Here is an 18,410-nt window from a genome sequence, read left to right on the forward strand (position 1 = left end):
ATCAGATAAGATGATATAATAATACTTGGAGATGTCGACGGAACTTTCTAAGACACGTTACATCTGTGTAAATGAAACGAATAAAAAAAAGAAAGTGTTTAACATGTCATTTAAAACTTCAATTATCCAGAATCACAAATGTAGCCCAGATTTTTATTGTTGTACTTCATGCTGAGCTGCGCACTGATGTGTGACATCAAGGTACCGCGGGAGCGACTAAAGTACGGAGATCTATCAGCTCTTAAATAGTTCTCGCGATACTATGATATCATTACCCGATCGCCTACGCAGCCCCGCATGAAAACCAATAAATTTTCTTTATTAAATGTAAACAACTTCAAGTGTAAAGCACTTCTCGAATAGGAAAAATTAGCTAAATATTGGCTTTGTAATATCATGTTTGTAATAAAACCATACAATTCATTAAAACAAGTTTTGTTTTTTACCTGTGTAATTTCCAAATAATATGACCAATAAGTTAATACACCATTTATTAGCTAGTTACATTTTTTATGCTTAAAACTGATTAGTCCTTTTGTTTAATATGGAACCATACAATTTCTGCCACTGTAGTAAGAACATTTAAAAATGAAATTTGCAACCAAAAGTTAAAACAAACTTTACATCTTAACAAAAAACTGACACAATTTATTCACTTGCCATTCTTAGATTTAAACCTTTATTAAATGCACAAATAATGTCTCTCTGATCGACTTATTATTTTTTTTAATAACCTTGTGAGCTTATTTGAATATTAAGGAAAATATAGCTGCAAACATAAGCACCAACATTACACCGTGTCTCTGTGAATATAATAAAAAAAAAAATGAAGAACTTTATACATTAAGACCTGATAAACAAACCATACTTTAAAATACTTTATTAAACATGGAGTGGATATTTCTTTTAGTATTTAAATCAGATCAACAAACACAACAAAAAAAAGTCTAAACTCTAGTGAAAAAGTAAAGTAACAAGATCACCCTTATCTTTAGTTATTTATTATTAAAAACTGTGACAGTGAGGTAACAACACAAATATAAAAGGGTCAAGACAGACAATTCATGTTGAAAGAAAGAAAGACAGACAGACACTTCATGTTGAAAGAGACAAAAGCTTAAAAGAATGCCATTTGACACATAAAAACTAGGTCATAAAAACAAATAACTGATGTTAATTCTGACATCTAAGTGGTAGCTTTGAACGGGGTGGCGTACACAAGCTCTCATTCTCAACCTTTGAACGGTTTAGAGATTTATTGCCGCCATTTTCCTTCTTGCTTTTCTTCTGTATAGGGAAAGTGAAAAAAAAAAAAATGTGTCAAAGACTGCTTCTACAACCAACAAATTGAATTATTTGTGGCGTACAAGCAATCTTGCAACATGTGAGAAGTGCTCAAATGTCTCACCTTGAAGAAGGGAACCCTTCCGTTCTCATAACACATCAAATTCTCATCAGACTGTTCTGTGGTGTTTCCATCACTAGAAACATCGACTTCATCCTCCAGAGAGTCCTAAACCAGCAAATTCATAAAGTTAGCTAGAGGCCACACGTATATAACAAATAAATCTCAAAAGGTTTACGATTGATACCTGGTCAAGAGGTTTCTCCTCATCTGCCTCTTCTACAGTCTCACACTGGCTCTGAAGAGCGCTCTGAAACGCCTCCTGTTGAGCTCTGAACTCCTGCTCCAGTTCTTCTCGGCTCCTTGGCTTGCTCAGCACACGCGGGTACACGTACTCTTTACGTTGAGGGGTTGTTCCTGCAAAGAAATTCACATTATCACTTTATGAGATAATAACTCAGAAATTTGGGAAGTTCTCTTAGCTTCTTTGTTACCTGTTGGTAAATCTTGTCGAAGCTCTGAGCTGATGAAGTTGTGTACGGTGTCCAGTGCCAAAGTGTTGATGGATGAGAGGATCTCTCTGTGCTCTTGTAACGTGGTTTCATCTTTGCCCGTCTGGATTTCCACACGACCCAGGATTCCTTCCACTTCCTGCTGCATTTGACTTACCCGAGTTTCACAATCTCGGACAGCTTTCTCTCCCTTTTCTTCTACAGACTGTGCACATAAAAAAAAGGTTATAGTATGCATTCATCAAGCCAATTTAAATCATTAAGAAAATTAAAACACATTGTTGATTGACATGTCAACAGGCAAGGAAACAACAGACAAGAGAATCTAACCTTAAGCAGATCTTGCACAGCTGTGTCGGTGTCCTTGATATGCTTAAGCTGTTCCTGAGTTTTATTCTCAATCAAGTCTTTGGCATCATGACACCACTTGAGCCCCGACTCAGCCAGAGAGTCCAAAGCCGTCTGGAGGTGTCCGCAGTAGCCGCCACACTCCTCTAGTGCCCTTTCTCCCTCTTCTGTAGCTCCATTCATCTCAGCTATCACTCCATCCACAGAGGAACCGAGCCGACCACGGATAGACACGGTGTCCTCCTCTGATGCGATGCATTTGCTGTAATAAAGATGAGATGTTACCACCAAGTTATAAGAATCTTAAAAAGTTACACATAGATCTCCAATCAGAAACCTTTCGGTCTGATCTCTCTCTTGAATCCAACAAGGAAGTGACTTAAACTGACATTCATAGACTGGCCGCTAGAGACAGGCTCCAAAACTGAGTCAATCCCATAAACCCCCTATATTTATGGGGCGGTTTCCCGGACAGGGATTAGATTAGTCCTAGACTAAAATAAATGTAAGACCTGTCCAAACTAAAAACAACTTGCACTGACATATCTTAAATTACTTGTGTGCATTTTGAGGTAAAAAAAAAGGGCACTAATGTAATGTTTTTAGTAAGGCTTGTTTGATAAAACTAGTTATATTTCATAATTAAACTAAGGCCTAGTCCTGGTTTAGGCTAATCCCTGTCTGGGAAACCGCCCCCAAAATGCCCAACTTCACACCAGAAAAAAAAAATTCAGCCAAAAAAAGTGGTTCTGTCTATATAGCTAATTTTGCCCTTCATGACAATCGTTAAGCTAGGTGGGCAGGGTTTTAAGCAACCAGGCACCTCAGCTCCACCACCAATTTGCCCATTTTTAGCGATGGCCAGCTCCAATTTTGGGCTTCAAAAATGTTATCCAGAAACCTACAGGATGTCGTGGACACTACGGCCATTCTTTTATACGGTGTAGGATTTCCACTCACCTCTGTATGGAGCTCTGTAGCGTTTCTAGTGGCACGATCTGTGCAGATGTTGCCTGTGCGAGCCCCTCAAAGTCTGTCTGAGTGTCCAAAGCCAGGAGATTCATTTGGTCCTGCAAACACTGAACCAACTGGGCCACGCGCTGTAGAAAGGCAAATGTGTGTTACAGTGCCCTCTAAAGGGCAAGTAATAGTTGATAGAACTGGTTTGCTCATAATCATGAAACCAAATGCCTAATCTGGCATTTAAGGCTTACATACAGTTTTTTTTTTGGGCAAAGTTTGGACAGTGGATGCTTTAAACGCCTTAACAATGAAGTACGCTCATAGCATTTAAAAGTCAATCACCTTTACAGAAAATTGGATGCAATAACATCAAGTATGATGACTTTGTAATCTGTTCCAAGAATCTGTCCGGGTGAGCAGACCTACCGCCTGATGGTTGTTTCCAACTTGGCTAATCTGTTCCTTGAGCTTGTCATTTTCAGTACGCAGAGCGCCGAAGCCTTGCACAGCAGTCTCTCTCATATCGGCCAACGATTCAACATGGGAGTTGAAAAATGACATCATTTCTGTCTTCAGACCTTGCATCTGTGAGAAACAATGTTTTTTTAAGGTTTGTTATGTATCATTGTTTAAGTTAAGATTGATCATCTACAAAACCAACAAATAAGTGTTATTCTGGTGGGTCTTCTCATACACACCTGTTCAGCCAGAGCATGGTATCTGTGAAGGGTTTGCTTCAAACTGTCATTCACGGCCATTATGGACCTGATACCAGGCAATGCCTGTGCAATCAGAACCTCCTCTAGATGTTGTTTGTGTTCATCCTGAGAAAATATTAAATGTGTACTTTATCACAATACTGAGCAGAGCCTTAAAATCAAAGCAAGCAGATAAAAGCAAAAACTTTCCATTAGCAGTTTCATATTCTTGTTCTTGTGTGAAATATCCTTTAAATTTTTTTTTAAAGATGTAAACAGTCCGCACCAGTATTTCTAGCATATTGTTCTGAGCCTCCTGTGAAAGTTTCTCCTGCTGTAGCACTCGTTCCTTACAGCGCTCCACACCTTCTCCAACAGCACTTTTAATACTGCTGTACGATTCACACACAGCTCCTAAAGTCTCCTTAAACGCCTTGCTGTTCACAGTCAGCAGCTCGCCTACAAAAAAAAAAAACATTTCAACTTGTAAAACTCAGGAAAGAAACCTTTCTGCAAGACCTTCTAGCCACAAATAACTTAGCAAAAGTATTTATTCTTATTTTTTCAAAGCATTTTTTCTGGATTTTAAAGGGGACAAGACAACTTTAAGATGTCAAATAAATCCTTGGTGTGCCCAGAGTACGTTTGTGAAGTTCTTGCTCAAAATACCACATTATAAAATACCATTATAACAAATTCCCACTTTGTAGGTGGGGACAAAAAAGTGTTGCTTTTGGGTGTGTCCTTTAAAGCAACACCAAAGAGTTTTTTTTACCTTTAAATAACGTTTCCAAAAAAGTTTCAGTGGTTCATCCACTCAAAACAGGGTGAATTGCACTTTCACATTCGCTTTGCAGCCCTCTTTCGGCCAAAACCGCACTAAAGAAGTTTCCAACCGTCGGGTAGTGGTCCTGTAGTTCGAGTGAAAACTACAAAAACTTACTTTACGGCAGACCTACAATCCAATCAGAGCCAGCTATGCTGCAGTATTTACGACAGGGGTAATGAACAATTACGCTTCTAACCTGTAGGGGGAGCAAAGAGCAATAACTCTTTAGTGTTGCTTTAAAATGCAAATGAGCTGATCTCTGCACAGTACAGTGTTTGGATAGTGCAGATTAAGGGGCGATATTATCCCCTTATGACATCACCAGGGGAGCCAAATTTCAATTACCGATTTTTCCACATGCTTGCAGAGAATGGTTTACCAAAACTAAGTTACTGGGTTGTTCTTTTTTAGATTTTATAGGTTGATACTGGGAACCCATTTATAGCATTTAAATATGAAAAAATCTGATTTTCATGATGTCACCTTTAAGTTTTTCTTAAACTTCAAAAGATCATAAATGGACTTATTTCCTTACCCACTGATGAACGGTAATAGTCAATGATGGCCGAGTGTTTGCTGCCCTGCTCCTGCAGTGTTGTCTGCATGTTGTTGTAGCAGTTCTCCATGGACTGTGCGAAGGACTGCTGTACCTCACCATTATGAAGTTCAACATCCTTCTTTCGCTCCAACTTAGCGTGAAGGCCGCTAACATCCTGCGTGCTGGCCTCAGCTGTACTCAACAGCTGAATGAGAGAGCGAGTGAGTTAGGATCAGTGTTGGGTAAGTTACTCAAAAAAAGTAATTAATTACTAGTTACTAATTACATCTTCAATCATGTAATTAGATTACTTTACAAATTACTTTCTCCAAAAAGTATTTAATTACTTATTAATTACTTTCTAAATCATATTTAGTACATGATACAAGGATAGGCTTGAAATGGCTCGAAGAAATAATATACAAAAGGACATCAATTATTCTGGTCCCACTTTAGGGTCCAGTTCTCTCTATTAACTAACTATTAACTACTTTTGCCTCAATATACTCCAACTACAGCTTATTAATACTAAAGAAGTTGTTAGTTTTAAGTATTGGTAGAAATGGGAGGGTTAATGTAGAATAAGGTTTTGCAGAATCAGGCATTAATATGTGCTATTAAGTATTAATAAACAGCCAACATCTCATTAAAGGAGTAGTCCACTTTATAGATGGGGTCCATTGACTTTTCATAGTAGGTCAAAAAAATACTATGGTAAGTCAATGGGCCCCATCTTTAAAGTGGACTACTCCTTTAATATTAATGCTTATAATAATCAACCAGTTAATAATGAGAATTGTAAACTAAAACCATGTTGAATCCACTATTGTATTAGTACTATACATAACTGTTTTAGAGTCCATACACAGTATTTAGTTACATCAGAAGTAACTGTAATTAGATTACAAGAAAAATAAGAGTAATCCCTTACTTTACTTTTTCAAAGGAAAAGTAATTAAATTACAGAAACTAATTACTTAGTAACTAGTTACACCCAACACTGGTTAGGATGCTGTGGAGATGGGTGAATTTATAATTGCAGGTACCAAATACATTTGGTGACCAAAGTCTTTTTTTTTTTTTTTTTAAATCAGCCCCTCCAAAAAACGCTATGATTCAATGCATAATCAGTCAAAGTCCACATATTTATGCTGGGGCCACATTTTTTTTTAAAATACGCCACACTTTTGCAGCATAAATTGCAGATTTCCGTGCGCAATTTCATAATCCCTGCGTTTTCGTAGGAAAAACAAAACAAATATCTTAGCAGAAAGTTGAAAAATGTTGCATTAACTTCACACAAGCGCAGCCATGTCCCCTGTTGCCATGGGAACGTTATGAAGTGACGTGATTACGTGATGTGAACATCATTGAAAAGCTGCAAGCAGTTTTTGCAAGTTCCCGCAACTTCATCGCATAAAAATCCTGCATATTCCATTGCATTTAAGAAAACGTGCTCGCAGGATTTTTGCTCGCAACAATCACAAAAAAAAACTCAGCCGTTTTCTGGAAGGACTGTTAAATGGTTATACTTTTATTTTAATAATTTGGTACTTATTGTCATAGATAAGATTTTACAGGCCATCATATATATTTTAATATCTTTTTAAATCATAATTTCCTGTTGTTTGAATTATTTTGTTACGTTCAAAAAACGTCACCTAGGTAGAGTTACAGTGAGGACAGTCATGTCTGTGTGTGTATGACATCCAGTTCTGATGCTGTCAACATTTTTACCCAACCGCGTTAACTGAACTAACACTGACTAATTCACACACACAAAAAAAAATATTGAAAAATGACTAATAAACAAGCATTAAACATCTCATTGACTGACCTGGTCAGCCGTGCTGTATAGCTGGCCCTCGTTGTTCTGGACCTTTGCAGTAATGTACTCCTCCTGATTCAGGCGAAGCCTGGTCTCCGTTAGGTCCTTGTGAGTCTCGTCCAGCTTTTGGCTCTTATCCTGCAGTTCCTCAGTGCACTGTTCAAGTTTCTGCTTGCTGTCCGTGAACAACTCCAGAAGCTGTCAGTGCAAGTACAAAATTTAGCTATTCACCAATGTATTGGACACTCGGTGACATCACAAACCAAAAAGTGGAACTAGGTAGGACTCTGCAGATCTACACAAAGCAGAAGTAGATTTCATTTGAAAAGACGCTCACCCTCTTGAACTCCTCCTCCATAGCACCTATACGCTCAGTGTACTCCGTAATCTGCTCTTCCTGAGACACCAGTTTACCATTTATGCTCCTAAAAACAGAAAATATAAGAATAGACATTTAGGTTATTCCTTAAATCACCTAATAATAAAAAAGTTTTTAATGTATCAACTTACTCATAGTTATCAAGCGAGAGATACACTCCATGTTTGTCACGGGTGGCAGCCAGATCTCTTTTCAAACGTTCAATCTCTTCAGTGTACTCCTGCAATATTTTTAGAAAGTTTTGCATTATTAAAGAAATGCAACTCAAAACTTCACAAAAATGCAATAGTTGAAGAGACTTGCCTTGATCAGCGTTCTCTTGGTCAGTTTCTGGTTGACCTCTGGTTTGTTCATGATACTCTTGGCCCTGTTAGCATAGTCCAACGTGCTCAGAGTTTCCTACAATGAATAATAAAAATCAACATGCTTAACAGGAAAGAGCGAAAGAGAGTGCGAGAGAGAGTGCACCAGTGTTTGACAAACCTCAAGATTGATGGATGCAGGAGATACTGTTGCAATGATTGAAGTTTTAGTGCGTCCTCCCAGGGAATCCTGCAGTATACGGGTGAGTTTGGACTCTCTGTAGGGTACGTGAGGTCCTCTTTCCACCAAAGCCTTGATGACCCGACCAAGAGTCAGCAGAGACTGGTTAATGTTGCCAGCTTCGCGTGCCCGTTTATCTACCGCACCAGATCGCCCGATGTTCTCGCTACCTGCAAGATCCACCTAAACAGAGACGAAGGGAGTGTTGAGTGTTTTGATGAAAAAGAGGCCACAAAATGATTAAAGTCACAATAGTGGCATTTTTAACATAGGACTTCTATGAGCTGCATTATTTTTTTCAAAAATCACGTGCTCTCATAATCTTTAGGAATAGTCTACTCATTTTTAATATTAAAATATGTTATTACCTTAACTAAGAACTGTTGAATCATCCCTCTATCATCTGTGTGTGTGCACGTAAGCGCTGGAGCGCGCTGCGACGCTACGATAGCATTTAGCTTAGCCCCATTCATTCAATGGTACCATTTAGAGATAAAGTTAGAAGTGACCAAACACATCAACGTTTTTCCTATTTAAGACGAGTAGTTATACGAGCAAGTTTGGTGGTACAAAATAAAACATAGCGCTTTTCTAAGCGGATTTAAAAGAGTAACTATATTTTATGGCGTAATAGCACTTTTGGGAGTACTTCGACTTGGCGCAGTAACACCCTCCCTCTCCCATTATGAGAGTGAGAAGGGGAGCAGACTTTTCAGGCGAGTCGAAGTACTCCCAAAAGTGCTATTACGCCATAAAATATAGTTCCTCTTTTAAATCCGCTTAGAAAAGCGCTACGTTTTATTTTGTACCACCAAACTTGCTCGTATAACTACTCGTCTTAAATAGGAAAAATGTTGATGTGTTTGGTCACTTCTAACTTTATCTCTAAATGGCAGCATTGAATGAATGGGGCTAAGCTAAATGCTATCGTAGCGTCGCAGCGCGCTCCAGCACTTACGTGCACACACACAGATGATAGAGGGATGATTCAACAGTTCTTAGTTAAGGTAATAACATATTTTAATATTGAAAATGAGTAGACTATTCCTTTAACCAAAAACACAAATCTACCCCTCCTTAAAATGATTTCACTTTACTTCTGGTCATGGGGTATTGCAGGTCAAGAAAAAGATCACAGCGATTAATAAAAAGCAACATGCTTCAACTTCCAATGATCCAATCAATTCTCGACGGACAAATTAAAAAGTCACACCCCTACCTTTTGTTTCAATTGGATATACGTCACCACAACAGAAAAAATTAGATAATAGCAACTTCCATTTCAAGGTGACTTTAAAGGGGTAGCTCACATCAAAACTTAATTATTTACTCGCTTTCACACGGTTACAAACCTGTATATATTTCTTTGTTCTGAACACAAAGAAATTTTGAGAAATTATAACAAAACCACTCAGAGGCCCCATTGACTTCCATAATATTCTTTTATCCTGCTATGAAAGTCAATAGGGTCCCTGATCGGTTTGGTTACAAACATTCCTCAAAATATTTTTTTATCCCATAATATCCCATAATCTTAAGCAAAAAGACTCACCAAGTTCAGTTTTCCAATCTTGACCAGTTCCTCTCCATCCATTGTGATCTCCTTCATGTGAATGGTCACAGAGAATACAGAGTGGGAACGACTGGAAGTAGAAAAGCAGAAAAGGGATTTTACAACAAACACAATACAACATGTATCTGGACGGCATGTGTGACCATGCCTGTGAAACCCCAGCTAAAGTCTGTCTTTTGTGATTTACTGTTTTCCACATCAAATCTTCTCACACACTATAAAGAACATTAAAACTTTGATATCTGACATCTTGATATCATGTCAAAGATTGAAATCAAACTAGTTAGATTATGAGACTTTACCCTGGACAGGGTCACATACGGAGTTGTGTTTACCTGGAGTAAGCATTCATGAGAGTGGATGCCGTCTTCCTCTTGGCTGCCCCTCTCTCCAGGATCTGATACACCTCATTCTTATTGTGCACTGTGATCTCCTCAAGGCCTTTAATGACCACACCTCTCTGTTTTATACATACACGTATATTAAATACACTTCTGAGAGAAAACTGACATTAGACTCACTTAAAGCACTGAAGCAAATTATTTGAACAAAAGGGTACCTTGTTTCTGGGATCATCGAAAAGTTGTAATCTCTCTGTGACATCGGGAGCAGGACTGAGCAGGTCAAACAGTTCCTCATTATAAATCTCCAGTAGAGAAACTTTCACGGAGAACTCTGTACCATTACTGGACAGTTTCTCAAAGATCTGATGAAGAGTTCTGGGAATGATTCCAGCCAGAGGGTCCTGGGGAAGAAAAGGTGAAAGAGAAATTTAACCCAAATTATTTAGTCATGTTAAACTAAATTGCAACTGTCTGGTGCAAGAAACCTTGAATAACACAAGCAGACCTCCAGGAAAATGTCATTTTAAAGAGGCACTGGACAGGTGCAGATAACAAAGCTCAGACATACCTCCTCCCATGTAAATTCCTCATTGGGTGACCTCTCACCCTCCATAGTAAAGGTTTTTCCTGTACCGGTTTGTCCATATCTTTAAACCAAACAGAAACCATAGTATTTATTATTACATACATGTTGAAACAAACCACTTAAAGGTGCCAAAGAATGCATTGAAATATGGTATGTGGCTTTAATAAAGGGATAGTTCACCCAAAAATGAAAATAATGTCATTAATGACTCGGACTAAATCTAATACATCTTAAACTGTGTTCCGAAGATGAACGGAGGTCTTCCGAGTTTGGAACAACATGAGGGTGAGTCATTAATTACATAATTTTCATTTTTGGTTGAACTAACCTTTAAAGGAATATTCCATTTTTTTAAAAGAAAAATCCAGATAATTTACTCACCACCATGTCATCCAAAATGTTGATGTCTTTCTTTGTTCAGTCGAAAAGAAATTATGTTTTTTGAGGAAAACATTGCAGGATTTTTCTCATTTTAATGGACTTTAATAGAGCCCAACATTTAATACTTAACTCAACACTTAACAGTTTTTTTCAACGGAGTTTCAAAGGACTATAAATGATCCCAAACGAGGCATGATGGTCTTATCTATCAAAACGATTGTCATTTTTAACAATAAAAATAACAAATATGCACTTTTAAAGCACAACTTCTCGTTTAAATCCGGTCGTGATGCGCCAACGTGACCCCACGCAATACGTCATGACGTCAAGAGGTCACAGAGGACAAACGCGAAACTCCGCCCCAGTGTTTACAAGTGTTGAGAACGAGGACCGTTCCTACGTTGTTGTATGTCAACTGATACTAATTAATGTCTTTGTGTCAGTTTATTGTTTACAATGGTCCGCAAATGTGCGTTTAATATATGTAACACGTGACCTCCCTACGTCACTACGCATTTACGTTAGGTCGCGCTGGACCGGATTTAGACGAGAAGTTGTGCTTTAAAAGTGTATATTTGTTATTTTTCTTGTCAAAAATGACAATCGTTTTGCTAGATAAGACCCTTATGCCTCGTTTGGGATCGTTTAGAGTCCTTTGAAACTCTGTTGAAAAAAACTGTTAAGTGTTAAGTATTAAATGTTGGGCTCTATTAAAGTCCATTAAAATGAGAAAAATCCTGCAACGTTTCCTCAAAAAAACATAATTTCTTCTCGACTGAACAAAGAAAGACATCAACATTTTAGATGACATGGTGGTGAGTAAATTATCTGGATTTTTCTTTTAAGAAAATGGAATATTCCTTCAAGTGCAAAAATTATCAAGAGATGGTTTTACATGTCCATTTACAAACCTAGGACTTGTCTTTAGAATAAAATGGTCTGTTATTCCCTTATTTGAAAGGGTCACGATTCACGAATAATAATGTTGATCACTGCTCTGATTGGCTGTTTCACAGAGCAGCTCCTTTCAGTAGCTCTGTGTGTGTGTGTAAACAGACCTTATAATTGAGCCTTTATCAGACTAAGATATGGAATAAGAAATAATCAATTATTCGGAGATTGGAAATGGACATTTCCGAGTGCAATTGTGTGTTTTTTTTCAGCACGGACCTGCAAAACGTAACTGGTGACGTCAATAGTAGAACTTCAGCCTAAACGCTAGCATATAGCGCAAACTCAGCAGTCACAACTTTGTTTTAGCAGTGTAACAACATTGTAATTAATTGAATGCGTAATTTAATGTTGACATCTCGACTGTAACGTCACAGTTGATGTTATGTTGAGATTTTCCAGCAGTATTTAGTATACATTGTATGCATGAGGTTTACATAAGAATGAGGAAACAATCGTGTTTGAGGCTCACAATGTCTTTACCATGTACATAACTCCTATTATTCATCTATGCCTAGGTAAATACCATTTTTCATTTTTTTGGGAAAAGTTTGTAACCTAAGCTAACCAATCATGAGCCAAATTCACTTCTATAGTAGGAAAAAGAATAGTATGCAAGTGAATGGGGCTCATGAACAGTTTGGTTATAAACATTCCTCAAAATATCTTCCTTCCTGTTTATCAGAACAAAGAAATTTATACAGGTTTATAACAACATGAGAGTGAGTCAATGATAACAGAATTTTCATTTTTGGGTATACTTTCCCTTTAAAATGAAAGTTTTTACTTTTGGCTGAACTATCCATTTAATATCAAAAGGTTACTCAAAGATACTTACGCAAAGACTGTACAGTTATAGCCCAAGATGACCTCATCTAAAATGGGGCAAACCACACTTCTGTACACATCGATTTGTTTGGCTGAAGGGCCAAACACCTAAAATTAATACAAAGACATTTAAGCATTTTATAAGCAGTATACTGAACACAAAAAGCATTTGGTGTTCAAACATACCATGTCAAATGTGTATGTTTTTCTGGCTGCTTTGTCTGTGACACCTCCAGTACGGACTGTCAACTCTTTTCGGTTTTGATCGCAATCAACAACGGTATGAGAGGAAGATTTACGCTCCACTGTGTTGAAGGGTCTGTAGATTACATGAGAAATTAAAATGTCAATGAAACGGCAATGAGCTGTTTAAAACGGGTACGTTAACAGTTATGTAGCAGTGCATTACACACACCAAGTCAAAAGGTAAACACTAACAAGACAAAGGTAAATAGGTAAAAACACTAATATAAAAGAACACAATGCAAGTTATACCTCATTTACTTAATGTCACATATTCCTTTAGATAACCAATAAAATATAGTAATGTTGAATAATTCAGTGAGTACAATATCTTTACCGTATCTTTTGAAGCGAATTCTTCAAAAACATAAACATTTACCTGCATCGCACAACCACTTGTATATTTCTGCCCTTTTCATCTTTTTTGGCTGCTGATATCTGAGTCGATGCCATGATAAAGGAGCGTCTTCTGTTTCAGATCTGAAAACGCCCTTTAAATGTAACCTTTAAAGTATAAACACATCCATTAGCAAATAGATGCGTAATTTATTTAGATTTAAACAAATCATTATATTTTTTAATATACATTTTAAACGAATGTATTACAAATACACACAAATCAATTGTACTGCCAATGCTAAACGGCGCCTAAACAAAATGAAGTAAGAAAAATAAACACGCTTTAAGTCAGCACAGAGTCAGACAGCAAACGTACCGTTAACTTGATCTTGCTTAAAAGTTGATAAAAATATCCCCAAATCGTTTAAATCCCTCCAGAAACGGGGTTTATTTTTGTGCCGTCAATAGGCGAAAGCTAAGACTTCGGCTTCTCACGCTGAGCAGTTAGTTGACTTTGAATATTGCGCATCTGCAGATTTAAGCCAATCAGAGAAGAGGATTTTCTCACCCTCCTCCCGATTGGTCTAAACAAAGGCGAGCGGAACTGATGCATCACGGGAATGTGGAGTATTTTGAATAGTTGCAAACGGGAACGTGAGATCAAGGTGGTTTTAAAAATATATAGTCGTATGATATGTTAATATTTAAATATAATAAATAAAATTAATTTTATGTAATGTGTTGCTCTCATTTTTTGTTTTGAGGAGCGAGGGTTAGAACGGTAGTTTGAATTGTCTTATATTTTTTATAAACGAACATAATAATAATAATAAATTAATAAACACAAGCAAATGAAACACTACATTTTAAGATGCATTACGCCCTTTATTATATTTAAAATTTTGGGTTTGAGTATTATATTAATGTTGTTTTTATCTGTTTAAACTTCCTTTCATACAGGACTAATATTTTAGACATTATGGGCCCTTGTTGTGTTAAATGTATTATTCTTGTGAAGCAAAATAATTGACGTCCAGATCCAAACTTATTACTTTCCAACATCTCCATTTTCTTAAAACTGTAGTTCGCAAAATAACCACTAGATGGTACTAAGAAGCCAATTATTCTTGAAATGACACGTGGGCTCTGAATTTTTTTAGATGATTTGATTGTTTATGTGAATGTAATACACTCAGCTCATTCAACTCCTTACAGTGCAATCAGTCCATTTAAAATACATCCTTCATTAATATTTTAATATCTCCATAAAGTATACTTAAATTGTTATTCCCATCAGCACAAACAACTGCATATAAATTGATTTACACCTAGGTCATTTCTTTAATCGTGTTTTATTTGATGATTTTCAGATTTTGTTTTTGTTCTTTTTTATTTTAACACTATCTGTATTAATTGTACTAATATTTACACTGCATGTCGGAACAACTTTTTTTGTCAGGCAAATGCGGGGGCTTTTATTTTAAAATAACATTTAGAGAACACAAGTTTAAAGAGAGAAATTATTATTTATCTCATTTATTAAACAAATGCTGTGCAGCCACAAGTGATGCACCGAAGCCAACAGTAGTCTTGACCAGTGGTCCTTATTTTTTTAGGTTTCATTACACAGAATTTTTGATAAATACATTTATTTTATAAAATCATAATACAGGGGTCCCCCTAGTACCATCTCGCGGCCTCCAGTTTGAGAACCACTGGTGTAGACGTCTAATGTAATCCTTATTTGTTTAAAGTCAGTTTAATTAGATTACAATTTGTTTTATATTATAAATGTTAATTATTAAATATTTAATATTAAATATTGTTACTGTAAGCAACTTTGAATTTGTAATTTAATTGTGGCCTCGTGGTAGCCGAGTTCACACAACTATCACAGTGGCTGGCTTCACACCCGCCGCGGCAGCCTGACAACAGCAGCGGAAAGCACAGCGGCAGGAGGGAATGGGGAGAGAGGGGCACTGCACCGTTTAACGACAGACCCTTCAACACACAACGCGACCAATAAAACGATTCACCACCGGTGAGCACGCTTCTGTTACCACAAAACAACACGCGTACACCTCGCGCGGTTTGATTGCTCGTTCTTGTCCTCTCGTGATCCCGAAATGATCATAAATAAACACCCGAAGCTAGCGCGAGCTCGTGTGCTAACCGCTCAGGCCAAACGCACAGTGACATCTCCATCCATCTGTTGCCCTCAAAACCGAGTTACCTGACGTGCATTTGTTAAAATATTATATGAGTACCAAACCCATGAGGGTCTAGATGTGATATATGAAAGGATTTTAGCTGAAGTTTAGCAGTACATCTGTTTTCTTCTTGCATGACGGCGCCTTTTTAGCTGCACGCGTGTGGTAGCTGCTTTAAAGACTGATGCACATGGTAAATGCGTGAATTATAAGGGCACTCGGGCCTTATGTGTAATAAAATATACTCATACTAGTGTGACTTACAAACTGACAGATATTTGGGGGCACTTGAGTGTTGCTTTCTTAGTTCACGGCCAAGGTCGCAATGAGGCCTAACTGATCTGCATGAATATTTATGTTTTTCACATGGTGATCAATGTTTAGATATATCTGTTGCGATGTTTATGCTGTGTGTAAAGAACTTAAAATTGGCTGGGTGAAAATCCTACTAGAGGGCATTGCGCCGGGGAATTTGGCTTCTGTCACACTTCAAAATTTTATAATTTTTTTTTTTACTTTTGTAGGATTTTTATAAGGACTACATTAGTATTTCTATAAGGATTTCTTTAAAAAAAAAATTGAATTATTTAAGAGGCAGGTGTCATAGTGTAAAGTTGTTGTCACAACTTAAATCCACGATTTAAGCTGTAGATTTAAGATATTTTTGCTTTACCATGTGAGCCTTATTGTTTATTTGATACACAGTTGTATTCAACTTAATAATATTTGTGTGTTAAGTCAAAATGGTTATTTTTGCCCAGCCCTGATGTCAAAATATAAAAATATTCAAAAAACATTGATTTGTCTCAATGTTTGTATATGTCTGAATATTTGTTATACGGACGATAATAAACATTTGATGTTTATGAAAATGTAGAAAAATCAATTCACTTGAATATAGACAGTCACAAAGGGCATATATCACAAATATTTTTAGTCCCATGTTTTAAGGGACACTCCACTTTTTTGAAAATAGGCTCATTTTCCAGCTCCCCTAGAGTTAAACATTTTATTTTTACCATTTTGGAATCCATTCAGCTGATCTCCGGGTCCGGTCCTACCACTTTTAGCATAGCTTAGCCAATCTATTCAATCTGATTAGACCATTAGCATCGACTTTCTGTATTTTTCTTATTTAAAACTTGACTCTTCTGTAGTTACATCTTGTATTAAAGGGATAGTTCGGCCAAAAATGATATTAAACTCATGATTTACTCACCCCCAAGCTGTCCAAGTTGCATATGTCCATCGTTTTTCAGACAAACACATTTTCAGATATTTAAGAAAATGTTTTAGATCTTTCAGTTGATTAAATGTAATGTTACGGGGTCCACCCATAGTCCACGACCTTCAAGTCCAAAAAAAGTGTGTCCATCCTTCACAAATTATATCCAAAGGCTCCAGGATGATAAACAAAGGTCTTCTAAGGGTAATCCACGTGGTGTTGTTGTAGAAATATCCATATTTAAAACTTTATTAACGAAAATAAAAAGATGGCGGCGCTACCGGAAGGTATTTATTTTCATTAATAAAGTTTTAAATATGGATATTTCTACAACAACACCGCGCGGATTACCCTCAGAAGACCTTTGTTTATCATCCTGGAGCCGTTTGGATTTAATTTGTGAAAGATGGACGCATTTTTTTTGCACTTGAAGGTCGTGGACTATGGGTGGACCCCGTAACATTACATTTAATCAATTGAAAGATCTAAAACATTTTCTAAAATATCTGAAAATGTGTTTGTCTGAAAAACGATGAACATATGCAACTCGGACAGCTTGGGGGTGAGTAAATCATGGGTTTAATATCATTTTTGGCCGAACTATCCCTTTAAGACTGATGGAAAATTAAAGGTTGCCATTTTCTAGGCAGATATGGCTAGGAACTATTCTCTAATTCTGGCGTAATAATCAAGGACTTTGCTGCTGTATCATAGCTGTAGTAGGCGCAATGATATTATGCATAAAAATAGTCCCCGAAAATAGTCCCCTTGTTTACTTTCAATAGCAGGGGACTAATTTGGGGCACTGCATAACATCTTTGTGCCTGCTGCAGCCATGTTACAGCAGCAAAGTCCTTGATTATTACGCTGCAGTGAGAGACCCGGAGATCTGCTGAATAGATTCCAAAACAGTAAAAAAATCAAGTGTTGAACTCTAGGTGAGCTGGAAAAATTTAAAAAAAAGTGGAAAATAAAGTGGCAAAACGAGTGTCCCTTTAAAGGACAAGTTCGGTATTTTACACTTAAAGCCCTGTTTTCAGATTCTTTATGATGAAATAGAACGTTTTTGACTGAAATTTGGACATATGCGGCTGCCCCGCGAATTTTTGGGTGTTTGTGTTTCACCTCCCACCTTTACAATGGGTTTAATGGTGCACTGGAACAATCCTTCCTAAAATGCATAAAACTTTCGTTTACAAAGACGTGAAACTCACCGAGTGGTCAGGGGTGTTCACTGATATGCTCACACAAAAATCGCTGCAAAAGATGCTTTCCAACAGCTGTTTTAGCATTCGTTGTTAACTTGTGGACCTTTTTTTCCAAACGCCTCACACCCGTATATTCTTCCGCTGAGAGCTTGAATAATAAACACTCCAGCCCAGGTGGTGGCGCTAATCCGCCATTGCCAATTGCAAGAATAGAAACAAAGTTCCCGGCGCGGAGTAATACCGTACCTCACAGGACGTCTAATACAGTCAATGGAGTTGGCAAAAACTACGATAAAACCTGTTGGAATGCGTATTTTGCAGCGATTTTTGTGTGAGCATATCAGTGAACACCCCTGACCACTCGGTGAGTTTCACGTCTTTGTAAACAAAAGTTTAATGCATTTTAGGAAGGATTGTTCCAGTGCACCATTAAATCCATTGTAAAGGTGGGAGGTGAAACACAAACACCCAAAAATTCTCGGGGCAGCCGCATATGTCCAAATTCCAGTCAAAAACGTCCTATTTCATCATAAACAATC

At 37.3% G+C, this 18,410-nt stretch overlaps 2 protein-coding genes across 3 annotated transcripts in view; one reads left to right on the forward strand and one right to left on the reverse strand.

The window, feature by feature from the left end:
* Positions 1–647: 647 nt before the first annotated feature.
* Positions 648–13,741, reverse strand: kif11 (kinesin family member 11). Its single transcript, XM_065297347.2, has 23 exons — positions 13,605–13,741; positions 13,269–13,393; positions 12,833–12,965; positions 12,657–12,754; positions 10,469–10,547; positions 10,116–10,301; positions 9,892–10,016; positions 9,536–9,626; positions 7,924–8,166; positions 7,744–7,839; positions 7,572–7,660; positions 7,399–7,486; positions 7,071–7,259; positions 5,231–5,438; positions 4,153–4,325; positions 3,867–3,992; positions 3,595–3,753; positions 3,166–3,305; positions 2,188–2,467; positions 1,840–2,062; positions 1,593–1,762; positions 1,409–1,513; positions 648–1,287 (listed from the first exon to the last, which is right to left on the reverse strand). Exons 2-23 carry the CDS (start codon positions 13,340–13,342, stop codon positions 1,174–1,176), a joined length of 3,189 nt encoding a protein of 1,062 aa, XP_065153419.1. The 5' UTR covers positions 13,343–13,393; positions 13,605–13,741; the 3' UTR covers positions 648–1,173.
* Positions 13,742–15,141: 1,400 nt separating this feature from the next.
* The window catches only part of dicer1 (dicer 1, ribonuclease type III), a 35,465-nt gene continuing 32,196 nt past the window's right edge, over positions 15,142–18,410 (forward strand). For both annotated transcript variants that reach the window (XM_065297346.2, XM_065297345.2), the window contains exon 1: positions 15,142–15,269. The gene's annotated coding sequence lies outside the window, so the exon portion shown is untranslated. The remainder of the gene's footprint in view (positions 15,270–18,410) is intronic.

The sequence above is a fragment of the Paramisgurnus dabryanus genome, chromosome 17 (assembly GCF_030506205.2).
Source record: "Paramisgurnus dabryanus chromosome 17, PD_genome_1.1, whole genome shotgun sequence".
NCBI classification, from domain to species: domain Eukaryota; kingdom Metazoa; phylum Chordata; class Actinopteri; order Cypriniformes; family Cobitidae; genus Paramisgurnus; species Paramisgurnus dabryanus.

What these genes read in the sequence shown, in the direction of transcription:
- kif11 (XM_065297347.2), bottom strand. Translation starts at nt 13,342, where the DNA reads ATGGCATCGACTCAGATATCAGCAGCCAAAAAAGATGAAAAGGGCAGA. An exon ending in TTGGAAACAACCATCAGGCG is followed by an intron (nt 3,306 to 3,594) that starts GTAGGTCTGCTC and finishes GCCTTTCTACAG; the next exon opens with CGCGTGGCCCAGTTGGTTCA. An exon ending in TCGACAAGATTTACCAACAG is followed by an intron (nt 1,763 to 1,839) that starts GTAACAAAGAAG and finishes ATTTCTTTGCAG; the next exon opens with GAACAACCCCTCAACGTAAA.